Source organism: Carex rostrata, chromosome 29, assembly GCF_964058835.1.
Source record: "Carex rostrata chromosome 29, lpCarRost1.2, whole genome shotgun sequence".
Lineage (NCBI taxonomy): Eukaryota > Viridiplantae > Streptophyta > Magnoliopsida > Poales > Cyperaceae > Carex > Carex rostrata.
In genome coordinates, this window is record NC_135946.1 from 5570238 (window position 1) to 5591925 (window position 21688).

General features: G+C 29.6%; 2 protein-coding genes across 2 annotated transcripts; both read left to right on the forward strand.

Moving 5' to 3' along the window:
* The first annotated feature begins 523 nt into the window (after positions 1-523).
* LOC144546415 (putative E3 ubiquitin-protein ligase HIP1) lies at positions 524-2637 on the forward strand. The gene is made up of 3 exons (XM_078294958.1): positions 524-720; positions 1480-1623; positions 2301-2637. The coding sequence occupies exons 1-3, from the start codon at positions 709-711 to the stop codon at positions 2376-2378; spliced, it is 234 nt and encodes a 77-aa protein (XP_078151084.1). The 5' UTR covers positions 524-708; the 3' UTR covers positions 2379-2637.
* A 7720-nt stretch (positions 2638-10357) lies between these two features.
* LOC144546235 (uncharacterized) lies at positions 10358-11379 on the forward strand. The gene is made up of 2 exons (XM_078294779.1): positions 10358-11062; positions 11107-11379. The coding sequence occupies exons 1-2, from the start codon at positions 10358-10360 to the stop codon at positions 11377-11379; spliced, it is 978 nt and encodes a 325-aa protein (XP_078150905.1).
* Positions 11380-21688: the final 10309 nt, after the last annotated feature.

Here is a 21688-nt window from a genome sequence, read left to right on the forward strand (position 1 = left end):
CTTAGAAATGCTAATATATGTATGTAGTTTTGAGTTTGATTTCTCTTAACTTGGTAAGTGGTAAGTAGAGTATTTAAATTAATTTATTCTTTATGCATATAGTATACTAGTAGTCTTTAGAAAATATTATTGACTAAAGAAGAGGGGGGGAAAAATTTACAGAGGCGTTTTAAATTTAGAGACCTAATTTAGAGTTATGTCTAAGTAGACTGGTCTAATTAATCCACATTTGGTGGAATAACTGAGGCGTAAACCCCTTATTCCATGGTTTAGGCTTCAACCAAACACCACCTTATATTTTATAAGTTATTAACTACACATTTCTGTTTTATAAATTATTATTTTCCATATTGACAAAATTTATGTTTCATTTGTTTGATATTTCATTTTTTTTCTCGTGTTTTTATTTCTCTTGTGCCATGAGTAAATAAAAGAAAAAGACTATAGGAAATAATTTTGGTTTTGAAATAAAAGACAAAATTGTTCTCCTATATTAATTACTGGGTTTTGATTGGAACAATTTTGGCTTAGAACAAAACTCCTAATATAAATCTATATATTTTCAATTTTTGGTCTTTGCTGAGGAATTGCATCTTTTATCTCCTTTTTTTTTTTGGTTATTTGAACTATTAATGTAGAGCATATACTATGGTGGTATTGAAATGCATGATCGACACAGAGATATGCGGCTAGATCGATATTGACAACATGTCATATGAGGTTAGTCTCAATCATGCCAAGTTTGTTAACAAAATATAATGTAAGTGTAGATACCAGATACCCAACATGTCTAGTTTTTCACTGATTTTGTTTCTTTAATATATTTTTTTTACTTTGTTGATCGTGGGCCAAGGTGATGGGGTGTGGTTTGTTGTTTTCGATTGGGATCGAATCTCCTGCCCCTCTGGGGGCAGAAATTTCCTGCCCCCAGAGTCACTGTTAGTGGGCTCCCTAAACCCTAAACCCTAAACCCGGCCCCACCCACCCTAAACCCGACCCCACCCCGGGGGCAGGTGATCTGAGTAGACGTTTTTTAATACTGCAATTGCAATCTAGGAATGCAACGTTTTGCATGGGTTTTTTTACTAAGGAAACGGGGCACATCTAATGGGCATTGGACCAAAATCAGTCCTATGCCTGGTCGGAACCTTCTAGATTCGCTCTAAGATTCATGAACACTTGACCCGCACAAATCTTGAAGCAGTTCGTACAAACCAAAAAACTACTACCCCGCTTTACCGATTTGGGTTTGATGTCCATTGGACGCCCCCTGCTTTTAGCAAACTAGTACTTGAACCAAAAAACTACTTTTCAGTTCCTAATTTTTTTTTTTCACCTGATAAAGACCAGAAAAACCCAATTGGTATAAAGAGATGATTCTCATATATATGGTGAGAACTTGTTTGTTTTTTTCTCGGGTGCTTGCATGAAACTTTCTCTTAATCAATGTTATTTTGTATTATATTATGAATGTTATAGGAGTTGTTAGCACTGGAAGAAAGGATAGGTAATGTAAGCACTGAACTAACGGAAGAATCAGTTGCCAAGCGCCTCAAGCAGCACAAGTACTCTTCTCTCAACCGTCACATTTCCATGGAAGAGGAGCCCTGCTGCATTTGCCAGGTATATAATTTTTGTTATTTAAAAGGACCTTTTTGGAAAAATCCTCCCTGTCAGCTGCACGACTTTTATTCTAATGCTCAGAGCCAAATGTTCATTATATATATATATATATATATATATATATATATATATATATTTTTATTAAACTGCAGTAGAAATTTTACTTTAGTATATAATAATATAATGGTTGTAGTGCTGGTACATCTACAATACCAAAATATGTGTTCAAGCCTTGAAAAATCGAGCAAACACTAACTTGAAAAATAAGTAAAATGCCAGAAAAGTCTCATACTTTTCTTTTTTTTCCCAAGGGCCTGCTCGGATGTCTCATTTTCATTGGGAATGAATGAGACTTGGGGAAAAATAAGTAAAATTAGACCGAATCTCTCTCTCTCTCTGTTTTTTGGGAAAGACTTAGCGGGGCTGCCAAGTGGCACTCTCTCTTCTATCTCTCTCCACTCTTTCCCATTTACGCCACAACAACAGATGCATCCAAGCATTTATATATAAGTGTGTCTATTAGAATGTAATTTTTCCTTGTGGGACTAACCGGATATGCTCTGGAATGGAAGGGGAGGGCCTGATATATTGGAGCTTAATTTGTGAATATAAGATTTGAAAGGGGTTAACTAATAATGATTAATTTTGATTTTCTTGTTTTTCAAATCGTTTTTCAGGAAGAATATGTTGAAGGAGACAAATTGGGGAGGCTAGATTGCGGTCACGATTTTCATTCTAGCTTTATAAAACAATAGCTGACTCACATGAATTTGTGTCCCATTTGTAAAAATACAGCGCTTTAATTACATAGGTTTAATTTTGAAGTTTCATAATTAAATGTTTCATTCCAAATTGGATAAAGAATTAATGTTACTCCAAATATTGTATGTTGGTTTTGGTTGGTTGGGATCTATTAATTGCTATACTCTCAATGGTTGGTAGATTGGTACTGGTAGACGGTGTCGAAATTCAATTTTATTTAATATTTGTTTTAATTCAAATTTTGTTTGAATATATATGGCTCGTTGATATGTTGTAGTTTATTTTGTTGGCAATGAATTATTGTTATACCTGACAAAATAAAATTATGATCCAATCTGCTAATGTTATGATATGTTGTATATATCATCTTTTAATTATGGTATGTGGTTAAATGCTGAGAATTGATGTTAGATCAGTCATGTATTGGCATTAAATTAATCAATGCTGTTTTTTGACCAAACATCAAAGCACATAAAATAGTAAATGATATAATTAATTAACTTGGTAGACAGGTATACCAATTACTGGATGGTGCTTCAAAAAACAGCACTGCACAGTACACAGATTATTCCTGATAGGTATATATACCAGCAATTAGTTAGTCGATTTATTAATTAATCGGATAAAAAAATTGAGCACAAATTTGATTGAATTTGGATTATATATGTTTGGTCCTGAAAACTATTAGCTTTTATTTCTTGAAAATACTCTAACGTAATAATATTAGCATTATGACCATCTAGTAAAAAAGTAATTTCTACAATACATAATTTGGTGTGTTGTACAGAGAGGATCTCAAAAGAGAATGGAGCGGGACATTCATCACGAAGTGCAGAGAGGATCTCAAAAGATATAATTTTTTTTTTATATATTTTCTATCCCATCCAAATTTATTTTATTTCTTCCTCTTCAGTATGTGAAAATTGGATAAAATCATAAACAATTATCTGTCATTATAAGATACACATAAACAATTATCTGGCCTTGAATAAATATAATCTTTTAAATAATGGCCTAAATTCTTTATAATTATTAAAAAAAATATTTTATTCAATAATGTTTACTAATTTCTAAAAGCAAAAGTTTATGATATTTTTTACAAGAGTAGATTTTTTATCAAAAGAATAACGAATATGATATGAGCCTATCTAATAATTATTCCTATTAGCTAGTAAATTTCTGATGGTTTTTTAAAAGGTAAGCCGACTTTGGATTTTCAATTTTCAATATCGCAATTAAAAAAAAATTCGGGTACGCTTCTGTGTTTCCTTTTTTCTTTTTTTTATTCTTCTTTTTGGTTCGGATCGTCTGTGGCAGAAAGTGTTCACTGCAATAGATAACGGATAAGATATATCTATGAGGTGTGAACTGTAAACTTGTGAAGCCGTGATTGTGATTTGTGAAGGTAGTAATTGAACGCAATTCCTTCCTGCTCTCCGAACGCCACAGAATATCAGAGCACTTCAAATGGAGAGCTCTGTGGGCTCCGCTATGTCATAGGCACGGACCAGTTTCTGCTGACCAATTACAGGGAGACAACAGGCGACAGCTTTCTATGCTCACCTTCCTGTGGCCTTCTGATAGAGCTCTAACATTAATTGTTCAAAATATTGTACGTCACAGGACCAGTCACATGGACAAGGGTACAGAATAATTATGTGAAATCTTAATTTGAGAAAAATATTTATAAGCATATTTATATTGGAAATAATTGTTATCAATTATAATATTCTGTATAATTGTTATTCCAGTTTCTATATCAAATTTAATAATTTAGATTCTAATAGTTAAAATATAATAAAATTTAGGAAAATAAAAAAAAATTGTACAAATATAATAAATTAAAAAAAATCTCTTTAGCTAGCCATGTAAATTCCATCAATCATATTAATATAATGACAAAATTCATTATTATTTTGGATAACTGAAAACATTCTTCTAATTTATATTTAGGAAATTAAAGTATGTAATTTGAAATCATGTTATTTTTAGATAGACTGACTTTTTTTTGTTAATGATAGGTTATTATTCTCATTAATTAATTAATCCCCCAGCATAAAATTTAATTTTAATGAAACAATAGCAGTTTCAAAATTTGAGCAGAGGGAATTTTTAGAGAAAAAAAAGGAATCAATTAATTAGTAAATCAAACATTCTATATGAACAAACGTATGTAAAGTAGCTTCCTCCATCAAGAAGACACTTGCCATTATCCAACCAGCAAATTCTCTTCGTTGACCAAGATGCTTGACATCCTCTCCCGCCTCTCCATCGACCCAAGCTCTGAAATGGCTTCCTCCATCAAGAAGATCCTTGCCGGTGCAAGGCCGGCCAATGCTTTTCCCGGTCAGATCAAGTGCTCTGCCACATCACTCGAGCAGCAACAAAATCAGGATTTGACTATAGGGGGTGTTAAATGAGTGAGTATCCTCTGAGATATCTTATATTTTGCGTGATCAACGTATCCGGTGTCTATTTCGGGATAGTGCGGGAAACTAATATTATTTGTGCTAAAGAGTACATTTGAACCCTCCTCGAAATTTTATACTTTTTCTCAAAGACTCAATGACAATTCTCTCCAACTGATTTGTACAGATTTAAAAATAAATAAACTAAATATATGTACATTATACAATAGACAAGTATAACACTATATCCTATGCAAAAACTAATTAATTAAGTGTATATTTTATGGTAGTTCAACTAATTAACTGCAAATTATCTAGGGTACATTATGTAAACGACAGATGTTAAAATGCATTTTCATTTCATAAACAAAATACATGACAAGTGTTTATTTGACAATAGTCGAATGTACCTTGTATAATATCTCAATTTATATTTTATCATGCATACACAAAAAAAAAAAAAAAACTAAAGGATAATGTTTAGAGAGTTACTTTACCGGGTCTGTCACCCAACCCGTTTCTTATTTTACCAATTTCCATTTCGATCTTAATTGAAGTTTGTAATTCAGGTCTCCTCATATTGTTGGGATTTGAAAATTATGATTATATATGCATCATAACGTATACAACACTAAATCAAGGATTATTCCAATCTATTTTATATATGTAAATTGGAAGGACTTTCCCTTCCATTGTTATTTAATTTTTTGTTGTTAAATTAACAAATTGGATATCCAGAAGTAAAAAGAAAAAAGAAATTCAAATTTATTATACTTAGGACAATGAATTAGATTTATATTTTATTTTTTTTAAAAAGAAGATTAAATTTGCTAGTAATTATTAAGAACTTGGATCACTTTAATGGTGATAATTTCAAGGTTATTGGTGAATAAGTCCTAGGTTCATCCATGAACAAATAATGTTAACATAAAATAAAAATTTCATTTATAAAAGAAAATACCTAACAACAATGTTTAAAATTTGTTTAACAATATTTATATATTTCTTAAAAGTCTCATGATCAATCCAGAATCAGTGATATACAGTATGCATATCGTATATCACTGATGCTTATTAAGCGGGAAGAGATATTCTTTTATGAAGTATTTAAAAAAAAAATGTCTACAATGAGTATTGTTGACTCATACATAAAATACTCGTTTAATACATAAAATACTCGTTTAATACATAATATTTATATATTTCTTAAAAGTCTCATACAATGAGTATTGTTGACTCATACATAAAATACTCGTTTAATAGAATCTTATATGCCATTAAAAAAATATTGTTGAATCTATTTGCAAATTTCTGTCATTTATATATACTATCTAATTTTTTAAACAAAAACTAGTTTGCTTCACAAGTATTTCTTTTCTTTCACACCTTTATTAAAATATTGAAATTTTTACAAAGTGCACAAAATTTTGGAGGAAACCAAAATATTAATTAAACAAAATAATAGTATAACAAGCTCAGACAGAAATTTAAGATACCACATTCCCCAAGAAATGTACAGCATGTCTTTAGAGAAATGGGTTTAGGGAAATGGAGTTGGTGGAAATAGTATAAAATACTGGTTCACAACAATTTTGCAGCTGAACTCGTTCCTCTCTCCCCTCCTGCTTTTGAAGAATCTTAATCCAGTGTTTCTTTCTCAGAGGAAGAATCTATTGTTTTTGGATGTGTTGCATCGGGATCTGGTGTATCGGGATTTGTGGTTTAGGGATCTGTGAGTTTAGTGAGGGGTTAAAGTTCTGGTGATAATTCTGCTGATATATGGTACATGTTTTTTGTTGTTAAATAGTATACAATCTATTAGTCTGTTATAGGTATTTCTAGTGTTTGTTTTTGTTATATAGTGACTCAAGGATTTGCAAATAATAAATTTTTTTATTGGATTAATATTTTTTGTTTTCGTTATTTTGAGGACTTTTTTAATACATTTACATTGATCTCTTCCATATAGTTTTTTTTTCACTATTGTTTTGCATAATCTTATAGTCTTTCGTTGGCTATTAGGCTTAGTATCAGATAAAACAATAGAGAATTTGCAAATAATAAAAAAGTTGATGAAATTATTTTTGTAAAAGTCATACAATGAGATTAAGCAACTAATTTGCTTAAGTCCAATTTGGTCACTGGACCATTTCAAAGTCAAGCCTCTCATGTTTTTCAACTTTTCTAAAAAGATATATGTGAAATGTATATAAAACTATGTCATTTGTTTTTTTTTTATTCTTTTTTTTCAAGATGGTAAAGGGTGAATGTAAGTAGACAAGGCTGTTAGAGAATTATGAGTGATTACATCCTCTCACAGCTTAATCTATCTATTGAAATTCTTATAGCAGATAATGAAATAAACAAAGTATTTTCCTTTTCTGAAAAAAAAAACAGTGCTGGAACGATAGCTTAGGGGATTGATGACTGATGACATCCCCTTTTGCAGTCTTTAAGCATTGAATTCCATAAAGCTTTGTCCAAACATTAGAAAAACACTAGCTGTTGTTGTACCAGTCCCAAACATCAAGCTTGAGGTGATAGATCCAAACTGGTAAAAAAGGGTAAAAAGGACAATTAGAAAAAAACATACCAGTAGTCAAGGGCAAAAGTGTAATTTGACCAAACCTTCTTCATAGACCTGTAGAGGACTTTAATAAAACAAATACCTTATAATTTAATTTTACTTTTTTAGGATTTTTATCTTTTTTTACCATTTTCCAAAGTTCACTAATCAAAAAATGCAAAACTGATCCAAATTAGATTGATCGAGCAAGGCATGGCCTTGAGTCTTATTTGGTCACTCGACCAAGTCAAAAAGTGAAAAAAAGAAGAACAGTAACAGCCAAAAAGAAAAAATAATGTATTCAGCAGAAATATCCAGAGGAAGGACTGTTCTGTGAGAGTTTTGAGTTGATAAGGGCTCTTTTGTGAGTTTGTAGGGATGTTGCTCATAATTTGGGATTGGTAGAGGTTTTGGAGCGCAAAAGTACATTTTTATTTAAATTAAGTCGTTATGATTCGCACTAATTAAAGACCATAGATTTTGGCCAACTGGGATTCAAGATTCCCGCAAGGCGCTGGTCTGCTTTGAATTTATTTTGAATCGCTGACATGTAGGTCCAGATCTGTCGGGAACCTTTGGAATTCGAATTTTGGCAGGATTCGCATCAAACAAACATAGTCCCAAAATTATGTGAGCAAAGACGAGATTTCTGATATTTTCTATATTCAAATATTGCAATTTGTTGAATATAAATAATCATACTTATTGCCTGGGTAATGAGAAAACAATAATTCGGTACAAGGCTATAAATTTTTAGTTTATTGGAATGATATGGAACTTTATTATTAGTTTTGATTTCCTTTATTTTAAGCGTATATATACCTGTAATGAGTAAATGAATATTTTGAAAGTAAGTTTACAACAGAACATTAAGTTTAAAATTAAAATATTTCATGACACCTATATATGTAGTTTAATTATTGAGCAACAATTAAAAGTGAGCTTTGAATGCTACTAAAATATATAGTATGTAATGAAAACCAGACAAATTAAAACCTGAAATGTATAGTAATAGATAGAGCGGAAGTGAATTTTCGTTTCGTGAGGCACTAGTTAGTTAGGATGAAAGAAATTAAAGCTTGGTCATGCATGCTCATATGAAGAGAGAGCGCACCTGGCCAGATTAATTAGAAATTAAAATCAATAATAGCATATATATGTGCTGGCCAGATTAATTACTATATGAAAGTCAAATTATACAAATTATTTATGTTGAAGAACTATATATGTCAGGAATGGAGGCTAATTTGGTGTTGATTCAAATTGATTTTGACTTGATCAGACTAATTGAACATGTACAAATGATCCTGGGCAAAGCGCGCGCTAAGAAAAACGGCCAGAAAAATTGAATTAAAAAACCGGAAAACGAACCTGGCAAGGGAAGTTAGCAAAAAGAGGAGGAAAAAAATCAATACTTCTTCGGTGGGGCAAAATTCATCTAGGTGGGAGGCGGTGACGCATTATAAAGAGAGTTGTGTGAAAGAGAGGTCAGGTCACTCTCAGGGAAAAATCAGATCAATGTGTATTTGAATTGGAATCAATTATTCAGATCTATTTTTTTTTTTATACTTTGGATCCGGACCGTTTGATTAGAGAAGAATCAAGCTCTGGTCTATAAATGATCCCATAAAAGCATAATATTGTGATATGGAGTATTGAGTCAGAACCATATATTTTGAATCGACTCAATGAGTCAGATATTTTTATATTTGTTGGAAACGAGACACTCTTTTTATTTTTGTAAATTTTAGATTTAATAATTTCTATGAATAAAAAATTTCATTTATAGAGAATTGCACTAAGCACTTAGTGCAGTGGCATGAGCTCTTGTCTCTTTTGAAAAAGACAGATTCAATTTTCAAAAGTACCATTAAATAATACTGAATGTATTAGTGCTGTGTTTAAGGGAGGAAGAAAAAAAAATAATATTAGACAAGGACACGTGTCATTATTTATATTAGACATTTTGCATCTGTTTCCCTATTATTCTATAGTACCACTACTTATCTCTAACATATACATAATTTTATCCGTGCTAATTAACAACAAAGTTTGATATTGTTATGAATATAATGGATGGTCCATTCATTTGTAACTCCCAATATTAATCTCCACTACCCCACTACCATTGGAATTTATATCCCACTACTATTTAGAATTCATTTTGTATTTATTATTGTAATGGCTTTTCATTTACAATTGGTAGCCTATAAATAGAGGCATTGTAATCTTGTATTGTACACATGAGAAATATATGAATAAGAGATAACTATTATTTACATTATCTCCATCTTGTTTGTGTTTGTTTATTTTTGCTTTATAACACGTTATCAGCACGAGAGCTCTACTATTTGAAGGTTTAAGGTAATATTTTTAATATTTAATTATGTTACCTTTTTATATTATATTATGATAATATTATGTTATCTTTTACATTATTTTGTGTTATACATAGATTATGTTAATGATATGGCCCGAAGCCACCTGATAATATTATTATGTTAATTTAATGGCCCGAAGCCATATGAATATAAATTATGTTAATGAAATTGGCCCGAAGCCATTTCATCAATTTTATCAATTGACCCGAAGTTCAATTATAGGATTAAATTATTGAAGCCACATGTTAATCATAAATTTATAATTTGCAATTTTTTTTTCATAATATACGGTTTTAGATTTAACAAAGCTTCATTATAATTAATGATTAAAGTTCCAAGACCTTTAAATTTCTCTTTTATTTTATTTATTTAATTTTTTTTTTTTTTTGGGTTGCTCTCTGTCTAAAACAAATTAAATCCAATTAAAACCATCTTGTTTCCGAGACATTCAGTTTTCTAGTCCTAATTAAAACCATCGATCTTGTTTGATTCGTATAAAACAGAGACACAACTTAAAAAAAAAAAAAAAGAATTATTAGATCCATTCAATATTAATTTTTGTTTTTATAGTATTGAATATTATTTAACTTACTTAATATTTTTGTGATAGTATCATTATGTCGAACCTTGCCAAACTTGAATTTGTGGCTCTTGACATTACGGGAAAAAATTACTTATCATGGGTGTTAGATGCTGAAATTCATTTAGATGCAAATGGCCTTGGAGAAACAATTAAAGAAAGTAATACCGCCTCTAAACAAGATAAGGCCAAAGCTATGATCTTTCTTCGTCACCACCTTCATGAAGGATTGAAAGCTGAATATCTTACGGTAAAAGACCCACTTACTTTATGGAAAAATTTAAATGAAAGATATGATCACCAGAAAACTGTTATTCTCCCAAAAGCTCGTTATGAATGGATGCATTTGAGATTACAAGATTTTAAAACTGTAAGTGAGTTTAACTCAGCAATGTTTAGAATTAGTTCTCAACTAAAATTATGTAGAGAAAATATTACTGATCAAGATATGTTAGAAAAAACATTCTCCACTTTTCATGCATCCAATATACTCTTACAACAACAATATCGTGAAAAAGGTTTCACGAAATATTCTGAATTGATTTCTTGCCTTCTTGTGGCTGAACAAAATAACGAGCTTTTGATGAAAAATCATGAATCCCGTCCAACTGGTTCTGCTTCATTCCCTGAAGTGAATGTAGCAATGCATAACAATTCTGGACAATTTCAAGGACGTGGACGTGGCAAGGCCGTGGCCATGGTCGAGGCCGTGGTCGAGGTCGTAGTCGAGGCCGCGGCCGAGGTTATTATCGTGGTGATCATTCTAAGAACATATCTCTCCACCAGAAGTGGAAAAATAATGAAGAAAAAATTGAGAAAGAAAAAGGTGGGCATAATAAAGAACAAGAGAATTCATGCTATCGTTGTGGTGGTAAAGGTCATTGGTCACGTACCTGTCGTACGCCGAAGCATCTTGTTGATCTATATCAAGCATCACTAAAGAATAAGGAGAAAAATATCGAAACGAATTTTGTTTGTGATGACAATTTTGATATTAGCCAACTTGATGTCACTCATTTGGATGTTGCTGATTTCTTTACTGAAGAAAATAAAAACTAATCACTTGATTAGTGTTGATAGGATATAAAAATAAATAGATTAATAAATTTCTGTTTTGTTGTTGGATTAGGAATGAAAAAAAAAAATAATAAAATTTTATTTTTTGTTGTTTGTTGTTGGAGTATCTATGTTGTAATTTCTTTTTAAGGAAATAAAATTTTATTTAGTCATTTATTGTATCATTGATTACATTTTTTTTTTTTAATATATATTGATTAGTTTTTTTTTTTATGTTTCTTTCAAGAATGAATATTTCTTTGGTTAACAGCGACATCAATAATGAAGAGATATGTCTTGTCGACAGTGCAACAACTCATACCATTCTTAAAGATAAAAAATATTTTTCTTATTTAGTAATGCAAGAAGCCAATGTTAGTACTATTTCGGGTAGTACAAATTTAATAGAAGGCTCCGGAAGAGCTATATTGTTGTTACATGGAGGAACTCAACTTTATATTGATGATGCACTATATTCTTCTAAGTCTCAAAGAAATTTATTAAGTTTTAAGGATATCCGCCGAAATGGATACCATATTGAGACAACTAATGAAGAAAATATTGAATATCTTTATATAACTAGCAAAATCTCAAATAAAAAATGCATATTGGAAAAATTATCTATGTTTTCCTCCGGTTTATACTACACATATATTAGTGCAATTGAATCACATGTTATTGTAAACCAGAAATTTACAGATAAGAATATGTTTATAGTTTGGCATGACCGGTTAGGCCATCCCGGATCAATAATGATGCGAAAAATAATAGACAATTCATGTGGACATTCATTGAAAAACCAGAAGATTTTTCAATCTAATGAATTGTCATGCGCTGCGTGTTCTCAAGGAAAGTTGATTATTCGACCATCATCAGCGAAAATACAAAATGAATCTCTTACATTTCTAGAACGTATACATGGTGATATTTGTGGACCAATACACCCATCATGTGGACCATTTAGATATTTTATGGTTTTAATTGATGCATCAACAAGATGGTCACATGTAAGTTTATTATCAACTCGCAACCTGGCGTTTGCGAGATTACTTGCTCAATTAATCTGATTAAGAGCACATTTTCCTGATTATCCAATTAAGAAAATACGTCTAGATAATGCTGGTGAATTTACTTCTCAGACATTTAATGATTATTGTATGTCTATTGGAATTGATGTTAAACATCCTGTAGCTCATGTTCATACACAAAATGGACTTGCAGAATCATTTATAAAAAGATTACAATTAATTGCAAGACCATTACTTATGAAATCTAAACTTCCAATATCTTGTTGGGGACATGCTATTTTGCATGCAGCAGCACTAATTCGCATTAGGCCAACTAGCTATAATGAAACTTCCCCTTTACAATTAGTTTTTGGTCACATACCTAATATTTCCCATTTAAGAATTTTTGGATGTGCGGTATATGTTCCAATTGCTCCACCACAACGCACTAAAATGGGACCTCAAAGGAGGTTGGGAATTTATGTTGGATTTGAATCTCCATCTATAATAAAATATTTGGAACCAATGACAGGAGATTTATTCACGGCTAGGTTTGCCGATTGTCATTTTGATGAATCAAAATTTCCAACATTAGGGGGAGAAAATAATCAGCTGGGAAAAAACATTAGTTGGAATGAATTATCATTATCACATTTTGATCCTCGTACTAAAGAAAGTGAACTAAATGTTCAAAAGATAATTCATTTGCAAAGATTAGCTAACCAATTGCCAGACGCATTTACAGACTCAAAGAAAGTGACCAAATCACATGTACCAGCTGCTAATGCTCCAATAAAAGTTGATGTTCCTGTTGGACAAACTAATGAGATTATGACACGCATGAAGCGTGGAAGACCAATCGGTTCCAAAGATAAAAATCCTCGAAAAAAAAAAGGAGCAAAGAATGAAAATGGCCAAGTCGAGGATATGATAGAAAAAATTCCAGAAGAAAATCAAATTATAACTAATATTGGAGTTCCAGCAGAAACTCAAGAATCTAAAATTAGTGAAAATGAAGAGATCTCGATAAACTATATCATGAACGGAATAAGATGGAACCGAGATAAAATTGATATTAATGATATTTTTGCATATAATGTAGAGCTAGATGTAATGAATAATGAGGATCATGAACCAAAATCTATTAATGAATGTCGACAAAGAAATGATTGGCCAAAATGGAAAAGCGCAATCGAGACAGAATTAAACTCCCTTGAAAAACAAAAAGTTTTTGGACCTGTAGTTCCAATACCCGAAGGCGTAAAACCAGTAGGATACAAATGGATATTTACGCGAAAGAGAAATGAAAAAGGTGAAATTGTAAGATATAAAGCGCGACTTGTAGCTCAAGGATTTTCGCAAAGACCTGGAATTGATTATGAACAAACATACTCATCTGTGGTGGATGCAACAACTTTTCGGTACTTAATTAGTCTGGCAGTACATGAAGGGCTCGATTTGCGCCTAATGGATGTTGTTACAGCCTATTTATATGGCTCACTTGATAATGATATATATATGAAAATCCCTGAAGGATTTAAGATGCCTGAAGCATGTAATTTGGGTTCTCGAGAACATTATTCAATTAAATTGAATAAATCTTTATATGGATTAAAGCAATCTGGACGCATGTGGTATAACCGTCTCAGTGAATATTTATTGAAACATGGATATAAAAATGATACAATTTGTCCATGTATTTTCATGAAAAGAACTGGTAATGAGTTTGTTATAATTGCAGTTTATGTTGATGATCTAAATATCATTGGAACTCCTGAAGAGCTTCAAAAAGCAGTAAATTGTTTAAAGGAAGAATTTGAAATGAAAGATCTTGGAAAGACAAAATTTTGTCTTAGATTGCAAATTGAACATTTAAAAAATGGTATTTTTGTGCATCAAGAAACTTATGTTGAAAGAGTGCTAAAAAGGTTTTATATGGATAAATCACATCCGTTGAGCACTCCAATGGTTGTAAGATCATTAGATGTGAATAAAGATCCTTTTAGACCTCGTGAAAACGAAGAAGAACTACTTGGTCCCGAAGTACCATATCTAAGTGCTATAGGAGCACTTATGTATCTTGCTGGGCATACAAGACCAGATATATCATTTGCTGTAAATTTATTAGCAAGGTATAGTTCTTCTCCTACGCGAAGGCATTGGAATGGAATTAAACATATACTTCGCTACCTCCGAGGTACAATGGATATGAGTTTGTTCTTTTCAAATGTATCCAAATCAGAATTAATTGGTTATGCGGATGCTGGATATTTATCTGATCCTCATAATGGCCGATCTCAAACGGGCTATTTATTTACATGTGGTGGAACAGCTATATCATGGCGATCTGTGAAACAAACTATAACAGCCACATCTTCTAATCATGCAGAAATTTTAGCAATACATGAAGCAAGCCGAGAATGTGTTTGGTTAAGATCCGTGATTCAGCACATTCATCAAACATGTGGCTTGTCTTCTGAAAAAATGATCCCGACGATCATATATGAAGATAATACTGCATGTATTGCTCAATTAAAGGAAGGATACATTAAAGGAGATAGAACAAAACATATTTCACCAAAATTCTTTTTCACACATGATCTCCAAAAGGAAAATACTATTAATGTTCAGCAAATCCGTTCAAGTAAAAATCTAGCAGATTTATTCACTAAGGCGCTTCCTACTACAATATTTGAAAAACTAGTTCATAATATTGGAGTTCGCCGACTTAAAGATCTTGTCATGAGGGGGAGTTAATACACATTAAAAGAATAATGTACTCTTTTTCCTTCACTAGGTTTTTATCCCATAGGGTTTTTCCTAGTAAGGTTTTAATGAGACATATTCTTATATAATGGACATCCAAGGGGGAGTGTTATGAATATAATGGATGGTCCATTCATTTGTAACTCCCAATATTAATCTCCACTACCCCACTACCATTGGAATTTATATCCCACTACTATTTAGAATTCATTTTGTATTTATTATTGTAATGACTTTTCATTTACAATTGGTAGCCTATAAATAGAGGCATTGTAATCTTGTATTGTACACATGAGAAATATATGAATAAGAGATAGCTATTATTTACATTATCTCCATCTTGTTTGTGTTTGTTTATTTTTGCTTTATAACAGATATTATATATTTATCTATTATTCAATCTAATGTCTGTTGATAATTTGAAATTATTGTTGACACATGATCAAGAAGCCAGGTTGTAAATATAAATATATTCTTTTTCAAAACTTAATTATTCTAGCTAAAAAGTGTTCAGATTAGCCAGAGAACTTAATTGGAAGCAGTGTAGTAGTTGATACCAACATTTCTAATTATTGAAGCTGTAGTGTGCGACACGAGTAATTAAGAGGGATCCCTTTGTATTTGTCATATTGACATGGTGCACGGAGAATAAAACATCAATCAAAACTAAATCTAAATCATGTATAATAAAAAAAAACAAACAAAAAAAAAATAGATCAATTACATGGAGATTCCAACTCTTTGCACGAGACAATCCAGTAGGATCCAACAACCTCCAAAAAGCAAACTTACATAAACTCTTTAATTAACTAAATTACACAAAATCACCCAAAAATTATGAAATATACAAGACAACTCACAGTGTTGTATCATGAAATTTTAATTCACTGTTTTTCTCACTTTTAGATTCTTTTACATGTTTAATATATAGTTTGTTCCTATTATGAATTATTTTTTCTAAATTTAAGTTTTGATACAAAAAAAATCTAAAACCAAAACTATTAATTATTTCTACTATGTATAGACATATTGCCATATCATGATTTACAATTGTGTTATTCATAATATAGTTTCCCTATTGAGAAACACATAAGAATCATACTAAAAGGAAAAAAATAAAGAAAAATAATTATTGAACTGAGATGACAATAATTAATTCCCATTACACTTCTAACTTTGAAAAACCTGATACGATTTATATTTATCACCTTCTCTTCATATAATATCATTTTAAATTATCTTTAACTTTTCCAAATATAATTTAAATGAAAACAACGAGAAATCAAAAGAAATATCTTCGGAAGTCGATAGGAGTAAAGTTTCATAAATTTCAAAAATTATTGACGAGTAAATTTTTTGCATGAACATACTATTATATTTAGGTTTTCTCCAATATTTTATTCAGTTGTAAAAGTTTCTATGTTTTAGTTAAGTTTTTAAGAATTTTTTTTTAATGAAGCAAAGTAATATTTGTTTAAAAAATTTGATGAGATATATCAATGGTAGAAATTGCAAACAACGTGATTCAAAAAGACTTTTTAGATGAAATGAACGATCATGTAATTAGCATTTTATGCATGAGAATTTTATGTATGAGATGACAACATTTTTTGTATGAGAATTTTATTGAATAAGCATGAAAAATTATATGTGCATTTTTATTACAAACTTTTCACATAGATTATATATATCTTTAGTGATACATAATGATTTCCCTAAATAACTAGCAAAAAATAACGAAGAAAATTAAAATTAACCTTAAGACATGCCAATAAAATAATAATAAAATTGATCCTTAATAATCCTATAATTAATATGATGAGTCATAATTTTGGAAAGTGGGAACTTAATAAAGTTAAATAGGTGATTATTAATTATACCCTTAAATTGTAGTCATAATCGTCTTCATAAGTATAAATGTTAATTGCATGCAAAGTCATGATGAAATTATACGTCTCATAAAATGAAATATACAAATTTTTGGGTTGGAGTTCACAATGCTCCTTGAAGGAAAAATATTTGTATTTTTTCAAAATTTACGACTGGGTTTTCCTTATTTAACTAAATTACATTGAATAAATTTATTTGAGACTTAATAGATCATACTAGCGAATTTATTTAACAAACTAATAATGAATTAATAATGATTCTATTTGGGAATTTCGTTGGGCTGGTTGGGCCGGGCTCAATAGATCATGCTAGCAAATTAACAATGAAGTTTCTACTAGTAATTCACACTGTTTCAATAATAAATTTGTGTTGGCTTAATGGGCTTTTGTCAAGGGCCCATTATTAATTATGATTAAAAATCAGGGATCTTGCATATTGTCTTATTTAATTATTCATAATGTAACAGTGAATCAAATATAAAAGAAATATATACTTAGTTGAGATTTAAAGTACTCGAATAAAGAGCAAATGCTATCTGTTCTCAATTCATAAATGCTCATAATTATGCCTTTATACGTATCCATGAATAAAGCCGAGCATAAGAAGAAAGAGCCATACGAAGTCCACGACAACCTGCAAGTAATTTTGCAAAAACGCCACTCTAGTTGGTTTTATTCGGTTTTCGGCAAGTCATCCTTGGTTGCATTTGAGTCGCTACATCTTCACGCATGGCTATAGATATATGGCCCAATCATTATATACATAAGTACTTTTTATTTCAATTTTGTTCTCTTCATTGCAAAATTTGATCTGTCTATTGTTTGTGTTATTTTTCTGAGAATCATAAGATCATAATATGATAGTTTTTCTATAAACTCATAACTCTAGCCTCAAAAGTAACTAAACAGATTAAATTGAAAACTGAACATGTAATTAGCATTCTAGCTTCTTAAATAATATATTAACAAATTTTATCTATCATTCTAGCTTCATAAATAACATGAAACATATTAAAAATATGATAATTGTACCTAAACCTATCAAATCAGATAAGACTAGAATGATAATGATAAATCAGATTAGCTAACATAAATATATTAGGTAAGATTAACAAAATAATCTATCTAACTTAAGAATAAAAGAAAACAAATTAACAAATTTTATCTATCATTCTAGCTTCATGAATAACCTCAACATATTACAATAGATGAAAATCGTACTTTAAACCTATCAGATCGGATTAGACTAGAATGATAATGATAAATCAAATTAAAGAAATAATGATAAATAAGATTAGCAAAAGATAACAAAAAGCAGATTAAAAGTTTTGATATATCTAACTTAAATATTACATTAATTAGATTAAAAAACAAAAAAAATCAGATGAGACTAGAATGATAATATTAAATCATATTAAAGGAAATAATAATAAATCATATTAACTAACTTAAATAGACTAAATAAGATTAAAAAAATTATCTTACTTAAAGATAACAGCAAATAGATTAACAATTTTTATCTATTATTCTAACTTCATGAATAACATTAAAAACAAATTAAAAAAAAAGATAAATATTGTAACTTAAACCTATTAGATGATATTAGACTAGAATGATAATGATAAATCAGATTAGCTAACATAAATATATTAGGTAAGATTAACAAAATAATCTATCTAACTTAAGAATAAAAGAAAACAAATTAACAAATTTTATCTATCATTCTAGCTTCATGAATAACCTCAACATATTACAATAGATGAAAATCGTACTTTAAACCTATCAGATCGGATTAGACTAGAATGATAATGATAAATCAAATTAAAGAAATAATGATAAATAAGATTAGCAAAAGATAACAAAAAGCAGATTAAAAGTTTTGATATATCTAACTTAAATATTACATTAATTAGATTAAAAAACAAAAAAAATCAGATGAGACTAGAATGATAATATTAAATCATATTAAAGGAAATAATAATAAATCATATTAACTAACTTAAATAGACTAAATAAGATTAAAAAAATTATCTTACTTAAAGATAACAGCAAATAGATTAACAATTTTTATCTATTATTCTAACTTCATGAATAACATTAAAAACAAATTAAAAAAAAAGATAAATATTGTAACTTAAACCTATTAGATGATATTAGACTAGAATGATAATGATAAATCAGATTAGCTAACATAAATATATTAGGTAAGATTAACAAAATAATCTATCTAACTTAAGAATAAAAGAAAACAAATTAACAAATTTTATCTATCATTCTAGCTTCATGAATAACCTCAACATATTACAATAGATGAAAATCGTACTTTAAACCTATCAGATCGGATTAGACTAGAATGATAATGATAAATCAAATTAAAGAAATAATGATAAATAAGATTAGCAAAAGATAACAAAAAGCAGATTAAAAGTTTTGATATATCTAACTTAAATATTACATTAATTAGATTAAAAAACAAAAAAAATCAGATGAGACTAGAATGATAATATTAAATCATATTAAAGGAAATAATAATAAATCATATTAACTAACTTAAATAGACTAAATAAGATTAAAAAAATTATCTTACTTAAAGATAACAGCAAATAGATTAACAATTTTTATCTATTATTCTAACTTCATGAATAACATTAAAAACAAATTAAAAAAAAAAGATAAATATTGTAACTTAAACCTATTAGATGATATTAGACTTGAATTATAATGATAAATCAGATTAAAAAATTAGATTAACTAACTTCAACCAGATTAAAAAAAATTGATCTATCTAACCAAAAAAAAGATTAGATGAACCAATCATATCAACTTCATAAATTTAAAAAAATGCAGACGGGTAAAGTTTTTGCATGAACATATTATTATTTTTAGGTTTTTTCCAATATTTTATTCACGCTGTAAAAATTTCTATGTTTTAGTTAAGTTTTTAAGGAAAATAATATTTATGAGAAGTTTGTTTAAAAAAATTGGATGACATATATAAACGGCAGAAATTGCCAATAGTGTGATTCAACAATACCTTCTAGATGAAATGAAAAATCATGTAATTAGCATTTTATGCATGAGCATTTTATGTCGTAATGAGAATGAAAAATTATATGTGCGTTTTATTACAAACTTTTCACATAGATTATAATTAGTCTTCAGTGATAAATAATGATGACCCTAACTAATTGGAACAAAAATAATAATGAAAATTAAAATTGACCTTAAGACAGGCCAATAAAAATTAATAAAATTGTTACTCAGTAATGCTATAATTAATATAATGAGTCATAATTTTGGAAAGTGGGAATTGTGTCATACTCTTAAATTATTATAGGTAATTGTTATACTCTTAAGGTGTGTCATAATCGTCTTGGTGACTATAAATATTAATTGCATGGAAAGTCACGATGAAATTATACGTCTCATAAAATAAAATATGGGTTGGAGTTGCCAATGCTCCTTGAATGAAAAATATTTACAAAATTTGCTAGTGGGTTTGCCCATTATTAATTAAGATTTAAAACCAGAGTTCTTGAATATTGTCTTATTTAATTATTCATAATTTAACACTGAATCAAGTATAAAAAAAATATATATATACTTAGTTGAGATTTAATGTACTCGAGTAAAGAGCAAGTGCTATCAGTTCTCAATTCATAAATACTCATAATTGTGCCAAAGTTTGTCTAGAAGCCTTTATCAATGAAAAAAGCCGAGCATGAGAAGAAAAAAGCCATACGGAGCCATGTGTAAAGAGGTAGTGATGTATATAGCCATCAGTAATTTTTCTTTCAATTTTGTTTTCTTCATTGCAAAACTTGATATGTCTATTGTGTGTGTGTTATTTTATTTTATGTGTTATTTTTCTGAGAATCACAGTTTTTTTATTAAGCTGATAACTATATCCTCAAAAGTAACTAAACCGATTAGATTGAAAACTGAACACTTAATCACCTGAATTATTAGAAAGTATGATTTTAAAAGGAGAACCAGCCTTTAATTTGATGTGGTGACAAAAATAATCCTCTTTATGTGAGAGGCCACAGGTTCAAAATCTGGAAGAGAATCATTTGTGAATATTTAATAGTTGTAAGGCTTGACCTTCAACCTTTGCTAAAAACAAAAGAGTATGGTTTTAAAAGGCATTAAGCCAGAACAACGCAGTTAAAAAGCCTTAATCAACAACTATTGTAATAATGATAGAATCTCTGAGGCCTACATTTGGTGGAGAAGATGATGAAACAAGGCCATACACCTTATGATGATGTCACCTTTGATATACTTCCAAATGCAGTAAGCAATCATGAACAAACTTATCTCTGAGATGAGACGTGGAAGAGAACATGCAAAACCATGAGCTATCAATAATTTTAATTGTCATAACGTGTTCATTATAGTGAATTTGGTGTGGAAGTGTGAGAGTACTTCTTCGTTGAACGCTACTTTTTTCAGACAATGTGTGTCCTGATATATGTAATAATGTTGGATTAGGTCAAAAATTTAGTTCGCTAATGTATGTTTTTTACTTTTCTCTTGTTATTTTTAGTTATATGGTCAGCACACAGGTTTTGAATTCTATCCAAGACATTTGGTTTGTGAATTAATAATTGGTTAATTCAATTAGGAGGCATTAGGAGATTGCCTTCC

Coding starts and splice junctions, on each gene's coding strand:
- LOC144546415 (XM_078294958.1), top strand. Junction 1,624..2,300: donor AGCCCTGCTGCATTTGCCAG/GTATATAATTTT, acceptor ATCGTTTTTCAG/GAAGAATATGTTGAAGGAGA.
- LOC144546235 (XM_078294779.1), top strand. CDS start 10,358: ATGTCGAACCTTGCCAAACTTGAATTTGTGGCTCTTGACATTACGGGA. Junction 11,063..11,106: donor TAGTCGAGGCCGCGGCCGAG/GTTATTATCGTG, acceptor TCTCTCCACCAG/AAGTGGAAAAATAATGAAGA.